General features: G+C 34.8%; 1 protein-coding gene across 1 annotated transcript in view; it reads right to left on the bottom strand.

Annotated features, from left to right (window-relative positions):
• The window catches only part of CEP126 (centrosomal protein 126), a 38,234-nt gene that overhangs the window by 9,147 nt on the left and 10,353 nt on the right, over positions 1–18,734 (bottom strand). The window contains exons 4-6 of the mRNA XM_040055226.1: positions 17,660–17,765; positions 13,985–14,183; positions 1,624–3,730 (exon numbers count right to left, since the gene is read on the bottom strand). Coding sequence (XP_039911160.1) covers positions 1,624–3,730; positions 13,985–14,183; positions 17,660–17,765 — 2,412 coding nt within the window. The remainder of the gene's footprint in view (positions 1–1,623; positions 3,731–13,984; positions 14,184–17,659; positions 17,766–18,734) is intronic.

Here is an 18,734-nt window from a genome sequence, read left to right as displayed (position 1 = left end):
ATATTTTACTAGAGAGCAGTGCAGTATTCAGTCTCACTGCAAGCACTTTAGGACAACACTGGTGTCTGTGTGCATTCAGAGGCAATTGAACAAGTAACAGCAAGTCAGTAAAAGTTATCTAGAGTACTTAAAATAAAGAAGACTTTCAAAATACAAAATATAAGCAGATACTGGGAGAGGGCAACCCGCATAAATTTTAAAAGGCAGTTACTCTGCCCTTCTCTCAAAGAGCTGGAGGTATGTGATGCTGGGGATGTAGCACTTAAAGTTGCAGTGAAGGCACAGTTAGTAGTGCACAACTTGGACCCAGGACATTTCCTGATTCATTGATCTGACGTGCAGATAAGGACCTCAAGAGACAAAAATCTTTGCTGGAGGCAAGGCATGGTAATGCAAGTCTTCATTCATTTCCAATGTAAAATCAAATACGCTGTCACACAGATCTTAAACTCATATGTTTGACTTTGAACTGGAACAGACAAGCAGATAGTATTTTCTCTGCCCACCCCTGCTTTAGGCCAAGAATATTCACCTGCCTGCATCTGCTGTTACACAACAGAGTTTTTTTGAATCACTCCAAATTAAAACTATGCATTACTGTAGGTAAAACTAGAAATGTGGGGGGTTTAAATTTATGGCTATTCATTATTTTGATAGAAAGTATCTTTGAGTTGCATTCTCAATCCTTGGGGTGATTCCAGTATGCGAAGCAGTTTGGAGTAGTGCTTGTACCTGAAGCAGGGACTACAGCTTCAGGAGCTCCAGCTGCAGCCCTCAGTAGGAAGCAAACCAGCATACTACATAGAAATTACAAGTACATGAATGCCATTAGTACCCAAAGGACAGAATATAGCTAGGCTGCACAGAATACAGCTAGGCTGCACAGGACAAACCAAGCAAATCAAAAAGCATGAAATGTAAATTGAAACATAAACCCCAGGAGATTATTCTCCCAAAAATTTCTTATCCATATTTCCTGTATCTTACCAACCAATCTGTGCCTCATATTGTTCCGAATTGCATGCAGGATTATTCCTCAAATTTCTTAAAATTCTTTATAAATCAGACATAGCTTGCAGCAGAGCAATGTTTGCCTAGCAGAAGCTCTTTAATTTTAACTTATCTTTAATTTTTGCTCAGCTTTTAATAGTATTATTGGGACTAAGTCTCAGTAATTGTAGGCATTTACAGTGCCAGCATTTTAAAAACACAGTAGAACTAAACTTCTTTCATTCCCATGAGGCAGTGACTGTTGGACAACAAGCTATCACTCTCAGTTACCTGGTAAAACTCACTTGTATGAACTTAGTCACTTCCTCCTATATAATTATTTAGACCACCTGTCACATCTGCTCATTAGTCATGAATATAATCTCAGGGAAAATAATTCCTTTTCATCAAATATTGCAGAGAGCTATTAGAAATGAGGATTGACGTTTGAGAGGCCTCTGGGCACCACCAGAATAGAAATGAGAATGACAAATGGTGAAAGCTTGTTAAAACTGGCTGAGTTGTGTGAATGGATGAAAGGTTGGATGTTTTAACTGAAAACAAATCTGTGATGTATTTGAAGACTTTTGTCTGAACATCCCCCCACCCCAGACCCAGAAACATGACTCTTACCAGTAGCAGAGTCTCTTGGAGCTTGAGTAGAATGTGTTCTGTGCCAGAAGGTGCTTGTTTTTCCAGCTGCTGGGATATGATGGAGATGTAATCCATTTTCTGTGTTAACACGTCTTCTCTCAGAGCATGTTACTGAATAATCTTGACAGGTGCTTGCCTGAACATTGCTTACAGAACAAGTACTTTTTGCCCAAGGTTCATATTTGGCCGTGCTGCAGTCAGGTGTAGAGATGGCAGTGGCCAAGCCAGCACAACCAGCAGTATTCTCACTGTTTTCTGCACTATTCCTGTTTAAAACCTGACTTGCTGGCACAACATGCCTGTCATTGAAATCACTGTTGCTAGCACTGGTGGCCTGCAGGCTGGCAGGCGGCAGTGACTGACACCCAGGGCTGGCTGTGTTTTCAACACTTTTGTTTCCCGGCAGAGGTGTGGAAGGTGGGTGAGGTGCAAGATATTTCCATGGAGCTTTTGGAATTTTGCTGGCTTCAGTGGCTGACTGCAGTTGGATCATAGTGCCTCTTTTCATCTTGGGCATAAAATGTGACTGGGCTCCTACAGATGTTGCTCTTCTGGTTATTTTTGCCTTATTTTTGAGTTGACCACCTTCTTTAATTTTAGCATTATTGCTACATACTGAAGGTTTACTTGCTTCATCTTTTGATACCATCCAAGCTTTCTTAGCAGAGAAAGATCCTGTAGATGTAAATATATCCTGAGATGGGTAATTAACATTTGGTTTTGATATATGAGGATTTTCTTGATGATTTTTTATTAACATGGGGTTTGAAGGCTGAACAACAATACTTAAATTATTCTTAGGAGCATTATTTGCAGTTTGAACACATCGCAGTTGTGAAGAAGATATTTCACTGATGATTTTTTCATAGCATTTTTCATTATTTTTTATTATTATCTGGTCAATTTGATCACACCATTTTAGCTTCCTATTGCATTTTTCATTTTCTGCACTTTTCTTTTTTATTTTTGCCAGTTCTAAACTGTCTCTCATAGATGACATAAGCTGAGTTCCAAAACTGATCCCATGGTCCATAACCACAGCTTTGAAATGACTGGGTTCATATTTAGAATCCTTCTTTAAGATACTTCTGAATAATTTAGCTCTTTTTCTTTCAAGAATATTGTTTTTCAGGACTTTGTCTTGTGCAGGAGTGTCAGAATTGAACTCTGTATCAGGTAACAGTGACATGTTTTCAATTATATTTCCCTTTCCTCCTTTATTATTCTGTTGCTTAACTTTCAACATAACTGAGGCATTTGGTATGTCCTGAAATAAAGATGTTTCTGAAATAATATAATTCATACATTTAATATTTTCTTCTTTTGTTTCAGTCATTTTTCCTAAGGTATTTTTTAAAAAGCCTGTAGCGATGTTTTTGTCCTTTGGCAATACATCAGCCGTGCTGGGAATGCCAGTGGAACATCCCTGATTAGGAAATAAGATTACGGATGTTGCAATAGGTTGAATGGATGCTTGCATAGATTTAGTTCTCTCCTGTGGGGTCATTTTAAAACTCTGATCTTGCATCAGATCCTGAATTCTTTCTCCTGGAATAGAATCAGGGCTGTCCCAGGCTCTGCTAGGAGTGAAAACAGGATGACCAGTGGCAAATGTGCTAGCTCTTCCAGAAGACGGCTTGCTTCTGTCCTTTATATTTTGCAGAAAATTAAATGCATTACTTATAGAGCTCTTTTGCTTACCAGAGGCAGAGAATTCTGCAGGTTGTTTTCCAGATCTGTGAGAAGCAGGTGATTCCACTTCTGAGGTGTTTACATGTTCAGCAGGAGTTAGAACATTAAGTTTAGCTAAAAGATCATGAATAGGTATGTTGAGGTAGTGTAGCAGATCTACATTTCTCAGACAATTATTTAGATGTGCATTTTTAGAAGTACTTTGATCTGTGTAAAGTAAACCATTATTCCTAGTCTGGCATTTTTCTGGATCATACCGGGCACAGTCACACTGTGTGGTAAAAGATGATTCACTCTGTGTTGTGCAATTTTCATTTTGTTCTCCAGCGTCAAGACTGTCAAGGCTCATCAGGCTTTCTGAATCATCTGTTTCTTTGAATTCTTGATGAAAATTCTGAAATAAGCATAAAACTGAACTCTCAGATTTATCAGATATGTGGTTTTGCTGATAATAATTTTTCATTAATGAGTGCTTAGACCAAATCAATATTGAGCCTAGTGGTTTTATGACTTGGGGTCATATCTCCATGAGTGTTTCCATCAAGTCAAAATTTACCCGTGTTAAATTGCAAAAGAAAATGACATAGTTTGGGAAGAAATTCAGAGGAGAGAGCAGCATAGTTCAACAAATTTAATCTAAAATAATATATAAATTCTGCAATATTGAACTAGATTTTGCTGAACAACAGTATTGTTTCTGAATTTCCCTATGAGACTGGGTGGTTTTCCTCCTCTGTAGGGGTACTTGAGTTATAAATTGAAAGAGAATTCATGAATGTGAAGGTTTGGTAGGAGATCTACCCCAAACTGCAACTTTTTCATAATACTGGACTGAGTATGTTTCTTTTCACACGAAGCACCACAAGCTATGAGGAGTTAAGCCTTGTCATGGCATATACAGAAAAAACGCTTGGTTATCATAACCACAGTGATTAACAACTCCCCAGTGAAACTCCTTCTTCAAGTCTATCAGAGAGAAGAAAATATTTCCTGTTCTATCAGGACTGATTGAGTCCTAGGGCATAAGGGATTCTCATCCACTTCCCCAACCTTTTCATTAAATTTTATTGGAGTGATGAATAACAGCAACTAGCACCATCTGAAACACCAATGGGACAACTGTATGCATGTACTGTACAAAGGTTTTCTTCATTGTTACTCCTCTATCCAAGCACTGAGATGCTGACGTGGTTGAAAACAGACACTTTGTTAAGTACAAGACTTCAAAATACACATGAACATAAAGAAATACAAACACGTCGCCAATTTCCACAGTCCCATACACTCTTTCCTGGAAGTTCACTTTCACACAGCTTAGCAGCAAAGTAATTTTAAACCTCATGTTGGATAAAATTGATGTGAAAAATTAAGAGAAGCTGAATTAGATATGCGATCTTATGCATTAAAGATTTTTTTTCATTAGTGACTTCAAATAGAAAATATTTCAACTAGCAAGATCTGTTAACCTGTACGAGTGACTATAAATCCCCTAGCAATGACATAGAAATAACATCTTGAAAACTCACCAAACACAGATTTTTTTAGCAAATAATAATGCATTTTTGTAGTAAACATTTTTTATTCTAATAAGATTATTATTTCTAAATATTGCATATTTTATAGCTGTACAAATATAATAAATGGCAAAAAAAAAAGCTTAGTAAGTCCTGAAACACTTTTTATGACTGAATTAAATCTTGCACTAAATGTTTAGAGATTGGTGCAGTCTTCCATTGTAGTTATGATCTAAGATAAATTTACTAAATAAAAGATCAAAGAAGGAAGCATAGGGAAAGATCCCTTTAGGGAACATTTTCAAACTAAACCTATACAAACCAGTGTCCTTCTAATAGAAAAGAATAAGTAGCACTCTGTTAGTTATTTATTAACCTTTATTTTTGGCTAAAGTATATTTTTAACCTCTGCTTGAACTTCCCCAAATAAGGAAAAGGCATATCTGAGTTTTCTGTATCAGGCCAAATTTAAGAACTAACTTTGAGAACTAAATTTCCCCCTTTTCAGAAGGGGGAAAAAAAACCAATAAAAAGAAATTACAGCTGTCAGGCTTACTTCTTGTCTAATTTGGAAACTGCACCTGTACAGCAAAACATGTGTTTCTCAAATGACAGTTAAATATAAGAAAATTTTTGTAAAGATCAATTTTAAAAAACCTTCCCTTTATAGCAGGTTAGCTTAAGCTGATAAATCTGGAGGGTGCAAGAAAATTTCCAACTTTTAAAAATTATGATAAAAAAATTCTGCACAGTTGTGCTCCAGAGGTTGAAAATAGACTTGTTCCGACATTATATAAATAAGTATGCTCCTTATAAAGCAAAACCCCATGGAAAACAAAATCTCAGTTGAGGTAACATCCAGAAATGTTAGGAACTAAAGAACAAAGAAGGAGTTCTCATTTAAACACACACTCAGTACTACTTAGTTCATGCAAATTTAGTTAATTTACATTTATTTATTGCATCATACAATTTCATCCTTTCACACATTAAAGACGCTTAACATTCCCATTAAAACATTTACATATTTCCCATTTTAGACTACTATTTAATGCAAATGATTGTCCCATTTCCTTGTAAAAATATGTAATTAGAAGTAGTTCCGCAGAAATAAAAAAGCATTCAACACTTATCCTTTTTTAATGATCAATAAGTGCAGGGAAATAAACCTGGATATCCCAATGACTTAATTTTATTTAATCTGTGAGAATATTATAGGATGATTAGAAAACAAAATGTTCATAGAGTACTATATTGTTATTTACCGGATTTGCATTTTTCCTTTTATATAAGAACAATTTATTGTACTGCCTACAGCCTGCATTATCTTATGTTACAATGCATGAAATCTAACACCCACACATATCCACATCCCCATGAAAGAGATACTTCCAAGGAGTTAAAGAGGTCACTTTTATGTCTTAGGACTTAGAACAGCTGTGTCAAGCAATTTCATTTTAGTAAAGCACTGAAACAAAGAGAAAACATGAACCTAAGAGATCTTTCATAAGGTTGGTAAAAGAACAACACAGCAATGAGTAAAATTTTAAGCAAACATGACAGGTGAATTTTCTGCCAAAGGACTTTGTCAAAATGCTATTACACTGAAGAGCTGCTATGTGTATTTGGCATTTTTTTGCAAAAGAAGTGCTGACTGTTCATAATTCCAAGAGGTGAATGGGAACACTCTTCTGAATATAAAAGCCTGAGAAAATGTCACTTACTCTGAAAACTGAGGCCCCTCACACTTCTCGCACTACTTGCTATTTTTGATAATTTCCACTGGTTTCTTTACAGAAATTCTTTGCTTTTTATATGTGTATATTTATCATATTTCACCTGACATTGACTGTGAAGTAAAAGGCACCACTGGAATTGCTTAGATACAAAACTAACTTTCAAAGCCAGTGAGGTACCTAAACAACTAATTTCAAATTTAACAACCATGGAATTGAAAAGTCCATTCAAAAATAATAATCTCTTTTTTATATGAGTTTGAAAAACATCATGTACATATCACTACACAATACTAATTTCTCAGAAGATCTGGGCCAACACAAGAGAGCAAGTTACACTGTGAAAGGATTTTGGTGCTTACCTTACACAAGAGATCCATTCTATTGTACCAAACTCACCAAAGAAGCTATGAAGGTATAGGATGACCAGAGAAAAGCTTATTATCAACACCGCTGTCTTTCCCAGCCTGAGGCCTAGGTGCCTGACCTCCTCCCAGGCTAAGGATACAGAAACTACCTATCTATGAAGCGATGAGTTTTTGAAAGGACCTGATTTGCCTGTTTGGAAAATCATCACAGGATGCTAGAAACGCAGGTTCAAACTTCTCAGGACAAAAAGAACTTGTTTCTAATTTTATAGGCATGTGGGCAATTTCAGTAAGCCATACTATCATAATATTTTAAAAGAAAAGTGATCTGAACACTGAATACCAATGTTTCTTTCTGTTTTTCAGTCTTAATAAGCCCTGAGGTAAATGTACATATTGTGTAGGAAACAGATTTTCAGCTGAACTTGTCTCTCCATTGCTTCAACATCTCAGTACTCAGAGTGCTGTTTCTCAGGTACTCTGTCCCAGGTGTCTAAATCTTACACACTAATCTGGTCATTCAGTTCCAAGAGTGCAATTTATAATGCTAGGTATAAATACTATTAAAATTGTCAAATGATTAAATGGTGAAGCAGTGTGCACCATAATGCATTGTTCCCTTTTTTTGTTTCTAACCCATTAATAAATTCAGTTTGAGCAGGCATCATCTACTCCACAAATTTGTCATGTAACAATAGCATGGGATAGCATAATTAAAAACCATGATAAGGCAAATAGTCATAGAGAAATACTGGGCATGGATATGAACTATGAATTCTAGAAGGTCTTTAGTGTTTAACTAATAATCATTTTAATGATTACAGTTATCATATTTGAATGAACTGAACCCATAACATCAGTAAAAAAGAATAGATTAATATGATTTGATCAGAACACAGTTCCTGAATGAATCAGTGTATGAATACAATTTAAAAATCTCTCTTTCAGATGAGGAACTACCTTACTAGAGCTCTTTATTTTCTAAAATAGTCGTATACATTTTTATAGTCAATGGAAAAGGATTTTTTTTTCTTTTAGCAGTATACTTTTAAAGATGAAAGTTTTTAACCTGGCCCCACTGTTGGGCACTGCACAGCAGCAGCCAGGGCAGAAGGTGGATTTATGTAAGGAAATCCTAAAGGTCAGATACAGGAATACTTCTAGAATTATGGGACATCTCAAGTTGAAAGGGACCCACAAGGATCACTGAGTACAAAGCTTGACTCCATACAGGACAACCTGAAGGCTAAATGATATATCTAAGAGCATTTTCTAATACTTATATTTATTTCTTTCTAGAAATAAATTTACCTAATAAGGCAGTTTCATGTAATTTCCAACATTCATTGCATGCTTCTTTAACAGAATCACTTATCTTGAAAAAATATTCTGTGACTTACATTACCTGTTTTACAAATACAACTTTTTTCAGTCAGATATGTTTCAAGACATACATTCTTCCCAAGAACTTCACAGATTTGATATATAAGAACTTGTACAAGCTTTCAGCATCTACCTTCCCCTACACAGCCTACCAAATTTAAAGGTTAATATTTTTAAATCTTGCTACTGTTTCAAATAGTGTCATTCTTTGCTTATTACAAGAACTTTCAGTCTTCTGTAAGAGGTCACAGTTACTCTCTGCTTATACTCGTCCTCTGAATTTTGGGTGTTTGGTTTGATGCTTTATTTTGTACTTTATTTATGGTGAGCCATACTTCCTTATGGAGATATGCAAGTAAGGAGATATGCAAGTATATGCCCAAAGCTCAAGCTATTAAATACCACAGAAGTACTGCTGCAGGTTTATAATAATTAATATTAGAAATAATTAAATAATAAATATAAGAAATAGTTAAATAATTTATGAGGCTCCTGGGTACTCAGGCCACAATTAAAATACTAGGATAGAAAAAAAGGGCTGAATTCTGTGTTGCTTTAAAATTCACAAAAGTCTTATATTTTTTAAAAAAACCTAAAACACAGCTCTGCCATCTTCAAAGGGGCAAAATGACTTTGGAGATTGATACTTTAATTTTCATGAGAAATCAACAGATTTGCCAATATCCCCTTGAGACACCAGTATATACTATCACTGATAAAACCATGTTAGTATAATGCAGCATCCTAGTAGACCCATATGCACAAACTTTACATCTTCCAGTCCCTTCCTGCAAGCAAACATATTACTGTAACTGCAGTACACTAAAGATTTGATGCTATTTTTTACTCTGTTCTTTTCTTTCAGCTACATTTATGAAATTCTTACTCTGTTGCAGTAAAACAAATCCCTCCAAAACCAGTCATGAAGTATGGTAAAAATACTTTAGTGCATAGCTATACATAAATATTTCCTATATATACATATATATACACACACATGCATATATATATATATATATACACACACACACACACACATACATGGATACATGCCTATGAACGTAAACCCCTAAATGGAGTCACGCTAATATGTATGGCAGTTCTTATGTAAAAACTCTATGCTTGCAAAAAAGGAACAGGTATCTATTAAAGGACAGTATCAATTTCCTTGTTCCTCTGGATTGTGAACTAATGCTGTATGTATAACAAACATAACTTAGGCACAAGTAAAACCTTATCCATGCATTAGTCTAACTCCAAAACAACTTCTTTTGTACTGAAAAGCTGTTTCAGCTTCAATCCTACATCATTACTTGTTCAAGAAGGGCTTTGAACTGAGGAAAGACACTGCTGAATGAACTCCAGACGGTCAGGTATGAGGATTGTCATGTGACTATACAGCATAAGTTTAGAGTACGTTATTCTATGAAAAACCTCCCCCAAAACTTCAAAACCTACACTTGAGGAATACACAATCAAAACAAGTTGGAGTATTTGGGTAAAATAATTTAGTCTGGAGATACATTTCAATTTGTCTTTATAGCACATGTGAATTTTGGATTACTGAAATAATGTGGAAGATAGCCGTTAGTCACAATATTGGTTGAAAGCCAATGAAAACCGAACACCTCTCCTCTTGCCAAGAAGAAAGTAAGGAAATCACTCAGGCCTGTCATATAATTTAAATGATCAACATAAAAATGTTAACACTCACATTTACAAGTAAAAAAATGGCCAACATTTCTAGATTTAAGGTGACCGTAGAAACCTATTTCAAGTCGTTGAACAGTCTCTACAAAATCTAGTTTGAATTCTGCTTCAATGCAGAAGCTGTTGAATGGTCTCTACAAAATCAAGTTTGACTTCTGCTTCAATGCCATTTTGTCCTAAGCCTCCCTTTCAGTGTTTTCCCACTAACTACCCTTGAGCATTCTACAAGATCTTAATGCTTGGTAGAGACACAGCATTCCTTTTTTTTTCCATGCTGGTCTTGCCTATGGCTCTGAAGAATTAGACTGACACAATATCCCTCGCAGAAGGAACCTTTGTTTAACTCATTCCAGTCATACTACAGGTTTTCCATCATTACCTGAAATATCTCCATTTCAGACACTGTGAAACTCCAAAGCACAGTAACACAAACAGCTAACAATCTTACAAGTGAACCCTTGCAAGGCAGGTGATGTCCATACCATTCAGTGGAACATCTCTTAGAAAATGTTCTTCATTGTTTCCTGGAGACGTACGTGATTTCACATGTAACATGTATAAATACAGTACATTAAAATACAATTTTTTTCTGTATTAGACATAATATAAGAGTAACCTGCTGAGCTTAAGGTTTGAGTTGCAATTTTTGAGAAATTATACTGGTGTTCTATTCCTATTTCAATAAATATTGTTTTCTTCCAAGGGGAATGGTATCCATAGAAAGAGCGGTACTGAGTACTTCAATGGCTGCACAATATGATCAGAAAAAACAGCAAACCAAGGTAAAAATCCTGCTTCAAATCAGTCAGAAAGTTATTTAAATTCAGATTTCACAGATACTACTTGAGTAACCTAATTATAGTCATATAAAGGAGGGAAGCGTGTGAATCTCCGTGTGATAAGCTATACCTATTTTGTCTTGAATTAGCTCTTACTTCCAAGTATTTTGTTTAAAAAATGAAATGATAGACATAAAACATTGTGCTACCAGTTTACTTTAGCCATAATGTATTTTTTTGGTAGAGCCTAGAAAGACTGTTCTGACCAAAATAATGTAGCATGACCATGAAATTGAAGAGGTGACAAAAAAAGAAGACAAAATATACCTGAACAATACTCTTCCTTGTCACATTTGAGCCATTTAGTGGAAATTTTAAAGATTATTCACTTCAAGGCAGGTACCAGAAATGGAAAATTTCAACATAAAGAGTTAACAGGTCAAAAAAACCTTAAGCACCTTGGGCTAATGTAATTTGGTGAAAATCTGCACGCAGCTTTAGCTAAAGACCATGCTACCAGCTCCACCTTAAAGATTTTATTTATGGATGCAATAAACCCAGAAAAGGATGGAGAGACAAAACCATTTTTTGTTAATGAAGTTAGCATTATTAAATTCTTCAAAATGGAACATACTCATGAACATAAAACAGTAACTTGATGTAGTGGCTTAGATGCAACTATTGCATAAAATAAAATCTAGTGCACTCAATACTTCACACAAAATAATTTTGGAAAACGGTAGAAGCCACTAAAACCCTTGGGTTACCGATGAATCTGTATAAATATTTAGAGATGTAAAGCAGGAAACACAACAAATCTACTGACAAAGGTCCACATAGAACTTTATTACCCTGTAGGAAAGTAAAGAATTTTAGGAATCTTTATAATCCTGTTGGGCCTGTAAAAACAGAAACAAAGAGAGGTCAAAAGATCTCAATGGATGGCTAGGTTGCAAAGCATGTGCACAGTGAAATACTTTAATTTTAGAAATTACTTTGGACAACAGGTAGTATCAAGACCACTGAAGTCTATTGATTTCAGTAAAAGTATTTTGAATCATTTTAAATAATAAATTTTATTAGTAAGAGTATTATAAATACTATTTCATAAAACAGGAAGTCACAATGCACATGCACACCAGCACAATCCAAGTATTAAACTTCCAAAACTCAGGCTTTAGAACAGGGTCAATAGCTTTCTTCACTACTAATCAGAGTCCAAAGCATGTAATTTCAAGAAAGCAAATTCAAATGTCTGAAGTATAAATATTTACATTTTGAAACTATTCATCAGAGGAAAGAAGTTGAGCAACCCCTAGTGGTAGCAGAAAAATACCTTCTGGAAAAAACGCAAGAATTTTACAGGTATTTTCAAAAATACATTAATTTGTAACACAAATTCCTATATTGTATGCAGCATCCAGATTTGATGATAATATTTAGAAAAAACTAAAGGCAAAAAATTATGCATGATTCAAGGCCATTTTTCCCTAGAATTCAATTAGGAAGTGATAATTCTGTTTGATAAAACACTCCAATAGTGTCCAAGAAGCCTTAAAATACTTTCAGAAGAATCTTTTTATACATTTTTCTCAAAGAGAGCAACTTTTTGTTCTAATTTTAAGATGTTCTAATGCAGCTAGTGGCAAATACCGCACCATCATTTAGGGAGGGATTTGTAAACTCTCTACCAGTGAAATGCAAATGTGATATTATTAGAAAAAACAAACAAACAAACAAAAAAACCCAACACCACACACACAGACACACACACACACACACAAAAACCAAAAAACCCCACCCCCCCAAAAAACAAAAAAAAAACCAAAAAAACCCCCAAAAAACAAAAAAAACCAAACCACCACCCAACCCCCCCAAACAACAACAACAAAAAAACCCCAAACCCTTAGACTTTTTATCTTTGTAAAGTGGTTATCTAGAATTCAGTTTTATCAGTTTTCATCTATAAATTGTTGCTTTCTCTTCCTTCTTTTAAGCTTAGAAATAAGAAAGAACACTGCCAGTACAACCTATACTTTCTCTCCATTCAACTTTTTTGAACCTCACTCCAGCTGAGTGAGATTTTCTGTGTCAGCCATCAGATGCTCAAGATTTTCATGCATAGCCATCAGAACAAAGTAGATACAAAGGCAGAGATGAGTGCTCCTAGAAACATCAACATCAAACCATATCTGAACTCTCTAAAGCCTTTCAAAAGTGTATGTATCCATACACTTGTCTTAAAAGGAAAAGCCCTTGCTCTATCGCCACCAATAATTCCACGCCTCCAGCCACAACCAAAATAGAGGGATGGGCTTCATGGAGTCCAGTCCATTTCAGATATCACTACTCTGCTATAGAAAGAAAAGAATGAGCCACAAAGTATGCTCTCTTTTTTCCACAGAATGTATTGTTGAAGACAGTATTTCCAAAATCAAAGACAGCACTGAGATATAAAATCACACGTAATTGTGCACAAGTAAAAATCACTTTAGAGCTCAGTTCTTGATTTTCACTGTTTCTAATGTAACTTTTTGAGCTGGTTTTTGGTCTAAAAATTAGTTTAGCTAGAAAAACCTCATTGCTGGAACACCTGCAGCTATTCCAAAGATGACAAAAAAGAGTCTCAGGAGACTTGAAGTCAATGTCTAACATATCACCACACGCTGGGAAAAAAGGAGCCAAACAAAAAAAAAAAAACCCAACATTTGACATACCATTTTAATACTGCTATAGCATTTTGTGCTGAGCTGTCACAATAAGCCCAGCTGAAACTTGGGTGTTCACTGAAAACCATCAGTTTAAGTTCAGAGGTAGCACAAGACTCCTGTGATTGACTAATGGCTATCAATGTCAAAAACAAAAAGTCTGACATACAAATCTTACATTAACAGGAAAAAAGACAACATAGCAGGTATCTTGGATGAATCTGTGGAAGCATTCTTAAAATATTTTTAACGATCTCTAACTTCTTACTGGAAAATATGTATAATTTTACTAAAAATAATCTATTGATAAGGCATAGTACAGTGTGCCCTCCTGGATTGTCTAATTGATAAAGACAGCTGAACAGAACTTTCATTTTTATCACATTCAAGAAATTTTGTCACACTTAAAAGCATCTTGCAATGAATCACATGAAAATGAAAATATCATACCTCCAAGTTGTTGAGATGCTGTTTTTCAAGGAGATGTTGCATTTCTTTCAGATTTTTCTGGAAGAGAAGCTGGTGACTATCCATGCCTGTTCTACTGCTCTGTGGTATTGCTTCATCACAGCCAAACATTGCTGAATTCTGCTTCTGATGGAAAGAATCACTTCTGCATGCTGATGAGGATGAAGCGTCATCTGTGTTTCTTGATACAAACAAGCAAATTATTGCTTTGCTTATTTCTATGCATTTACATTTTTAAAATATGTTTCTTATCAAAACTATCCACCATCTATAAATGATGAAAGCCCAACAAATGCTGTTAGTACTATCTGAAAGTGTCCAATACTTTCCATTTTAAAACTTCTCTTCTGTTACTTATAAATAGAATTTTCTGATTGGGTTGTTGGGTGACGGCCTCAGGCTGCATTAATATGGAAAATGTCAGCCAATAGTTTGGTAATTTACAGAAACAGAACACAGAGGAATTTTTTTTTAAAGAAAAAAAAAAACAACCCACAAACAGGAAAATGGGCTTTATTTTTCCATAAAGTTGGCTTATGCAGAGTGTAACTATATTGATGCTGTCAAGTATTCCCTTACTTCAAAGAGCAAGAAGGCTTTCTAGTATCCAGAGAGCCCAAATCTACCAATAATGTGTAATGTCAATATTGTGGTATGTTAAAGAATTGGTATTTGTGCCTGACATAAAAAATCTTTAGAGTAGCTAGTGCAGTTGGGCTCTGTGACCAGCTCTTAGCAGAAGATATATGTTTTACATATGTACAAAAATTCAATAATCTCTTTCCTTCATTTCTATCCATTTCTTCATCTTAAGGTCTTTCTTCTCTTCCTGCACCTAAAATTATCCCTTTTATTTTTAGTGGTTCTGTTTCAAGTGTGTAAATAATCTAATAAGTTGTTTGGGGGGTTTTTTGTTTGTTTGTTTTTGTTTTTGTGTGTGTGGTTTTTTTGTTTTTTTTTTTTTTTTTTTTAATCATAACTTATAATTTTAGCGCAATGGAAAATGGAAACTTTTGAACCATGAAAGTTTTTAATGAGATTTATTTTTCAGGAGATTTTATACTACAAGACTACAAGAAATGTTGGCTTAATTGCAGTGACCTAAGGAGAGCCTAAAATGGAATTTATTATTTTTGATGAGATGGCTGCCAGCAAAAAGGGAGAACAAATTCACATATTTATTTATTAAAATCAGAAAACTGCATGCTGTTTTCTTTTGAATAGCAGATATCCTCCCTAACTGAAAACTTCTCTGTTATTGTGAACCAGATTGACTGACACCTGGCCCCCCAAAATCTGGTTTGTTGTTTTTTTGGACACACATGACTTTCTTTATATTTATTTGAGTTCTTAGACCATTTATATTTTTTAAAAATTCTATATGCTTGGACATTTATATTTATAGAATTTTCAACATTCCAACTTTTCCATAGACCATTTTTGATTTGTCATGTTAAAGTTTACATCCCAAGAGTGAACTTCAAACACAACGATTTTAAGCACCAACAGGGAACTATATCTTGTAAACAGAGCACCATGCCATTTACACACCTAATGTACAAACATCCCAGTGTCTGTTGGCTAAGGAGTTCTCCAAAATCTTTGCTTTAGAATTCAGTAATTAAACTCTACTAGAAGCAAAATGGCTCTGCTGCAGCATGGAATACACTTATTAGGTGTTTCAGGAATTTTGCTTTCTCCAAGAGAAGTTAGTATGTCTCCATTGCTTAATTTATTTTTTTTTAACACCTTTAAAACAGAAACATTATGAATTCTAGAATCTTTTAAAATTCACAGATATTCATTTGGGTCTGAAGCTATATTTATCTTGCATACTTAATACAGCATTCATTTCTTCGTTTAAGAGAGGACTGTCAATGAATTCTATGCATTCTCTTTCTGAGGAATGGTAAATTCTAAAGATGACACAAGACTTTTGGCTTCAACATTTATAAAATTGTAAGAAGCAACAGAAATATAGAAAGGTATCTACTACTTCATGTGAGTTACCCATCCCTAAATTTCCAGTTAAAGAGATTATAAGAAATGTCTAAAGCTTTTCGGATCAGAACTGGTGAGTTTTGAAGAACTTTCACTGTTCAGAACTTTCTTAAAATGCTCTTCTGTTTTATCTGTACTAGCTGTCTTGTGACATCCCGATAGGTACAGGGGACTAAGCTTTTAAACTTCTCTCATGCTGGGGTCACTTATTTTCATTTTTTTTCCTTGAGCCATTTCTAATTTCAAACTTACAGGAATATAATTAACTTTGAGATTCTTAGCTCTCTCAAATTTGGTTACTAGGGGAAAACAAACTGTAAAAGAATATGAACATATAAATTTAATTTCCTTAGGAAATCAGGTAAAGAAAATGAAAACCAGAAAAAGAACACACATGCTAAAGGATAGTGAATTTTTAAAATTATACAAATAAAAATGGAGTGACAACACTGTAAGAAATGGTAAGTGGTTGGTAGAAGTCCTGAGATACCAATGTGTAGCACAAGAAGCAGTTTGAAAAATGATGAAAAATAAAGAAAGAAATTATAAAGGCACTGAAATGCTGTCCTTAATCCAGCCTATGAGCGCAATGAGACAATGAGGAAACCTGAGACAGGGTTCAGAAACATCTACATTTTTTGCTAGAAATTAAACTCAGATTTAACAGGTAGATTTCTTGTTTGTTTATGTTTTTGTTGCTGCAATCTTCCTATGAATATTGACTAGAAAATAGCATGAGTGTTAAACTCCATAAATTTTAAAATATTTTCTCAACTGACCAGTTTATTACCTGAAAATGTGTTAATCAGCAGAGATATGTAAACAAGTTGAGTATTAATGTCACAATGAAGAACACACTGAAGCCCAAAAGTAGGGAGGTCCTTTTCAGGCAGAATTTATCTCTGTTCTAAATATCTGCACAATTTATATCATGCATAAAATAACTGAAATGCAGAAAGGAATAGCAAAAGAAGAAACAACAAAAATAACCCCCTGAGCTGAAATGGTAAACAAATGAGAGGCTAGGAAAGGGATAATCAGGAACTAGTAGGAAATAAATCAGATAAATAAACTGTGAATGAAGGAACATTCTGTTATAAGTCAAGGTGTCTTAGAAACAGTGCTTGGGTAGAATGAAAAGTATGCAAATAAAATTTTAGGTGATATAAAATGAAATTACAGGTCAAATTGTTACCAGGACACTCTAAATTCACATAGAGAATGACAAATATAAAGGAATGACAGCTGGAAAGAAGATCCTTAGGTAAACATATAAACTAGAGCACCCTTGAATGTCAAAAGGAAAAAAATATGGATAAGAAATCACCTAGACAGAATGATTCTGAGAACACCAAATGGTTTGATAACCATGGTAATCTGAGTTGGGCTATAACTGGCTGGAGACTGGGTTAGTCTTGACTATTCCCAGAATTCCACTGAGGGGAAAAGGTTTGTGTCATCTCCACTGCTGTCTGACCAACTGGACACAAATAACTCAGGGAAATTGCATAATGTTTCACTGGAAAAGTTAACAGAAGTGCATTCTTCGCCACGAGAGAAATGCCCTACAATTTCTTAAACATAATTGTCTGCTGTTTATTGAATACAGTAAGAAATTTACTTCCTTTGATCATCAGAGTAAACAGGAATGCTTACCTGAAATTGCCTTTGTTTGTGTTTGGCAAGCACAGTCCTGGTGTTAAAACTGATCCTTTAATTTGTTCAAGAGCTTCTTCTAACTGAAAAGCTGCTTTTGTCTGGACTGGAGTGATCAGAGCTAAAAAAACACAATGGGGAAAAAGTTTTTTAAAATTGGAACATTTTACCATAAATGGTTTTGTTAAGTTGCTGAAATTTAGAAGCCTAAATCCAGACAATCACACAGTAAACTACTACAGTTAAACACAGTAGTTTAGCATTATTAGACATGCAAGAGCACCTTGAGTTCCTCTGAAATAAAACCCCAGTCTATTTAAGTGTTTACAATCACACATGTATTCAACAGTTTTGCTATTTGCTTTTAAACTACACTGTTAAAAAAATATAAGGTTAAAAAAATCTGACTCTGTTTTTACATCATGATTATTCCACTCACGCACTACACCAAAGTTATGGCTTGCAGATATTTTACAGAGGCCAAATTGTAACTTAATAATTGAACCAGTGGGGAAAGGAGTCCAGACAGGCACAATGTATTGCCACTTTCAAGTGACTGGAAGTAGGGTAGAGAGTAACAGAGGCAGAATTTCTATAAAGGAAAACCAAGAGAAAAAAATCTGATTCCTTCTATTGCTTCACAGTCTGGGCTGTCAGTAGTTATGGAGAAGCCTTAAACCAGTACTGTTCTATTTTGTTATTTTAATCTGACATTTGATCTTGAAGTCAGAGACATTACCTCACAGCTGGCACAACTGCAGTTGGGAGAATAAATCTGTTAAAGAATACCTAAGTAATAGACCATATCTTAAGCATTTGAACACTGGAAAGTTGACGGGAAATCAGACTTGGCCAATGCTGTTACAAACTCCTGCCAATCTGCACTGATTCCAAGAAAGCAGGAACTGAGCTGAAGTGATCATTGCTTCCCAGCAAGAGAACAGCTTAGAAAGTGGACTAATTCAGAAAAAAAAAAAAAGAAAGAAAACTTATGTACCATATTAAAATATGCTAGGATTACATTTACTTAATGATAAACAAAATGCACATTTTTGAATATTTTATATTCAAAGGT

The sequence above is a fragment of the Hirundo rustica genome, chromosome 2 (assembly GCF_015227805.2).
Source record: "Hirundo rustica isolate bHirRus1 chromosome 2, bHirRus1.pri.v3, whole genome shotgun sequence".
NCBI classification, from domain to species: Eukaryota; Metazoa; Chordata; class Aves; order Passeriformes; family Hirundinidae; genus Hirundo; species Hirundo rustica.
This window is presented reverse-complemented; position numbering and strand designations above follow the sequence as displayed.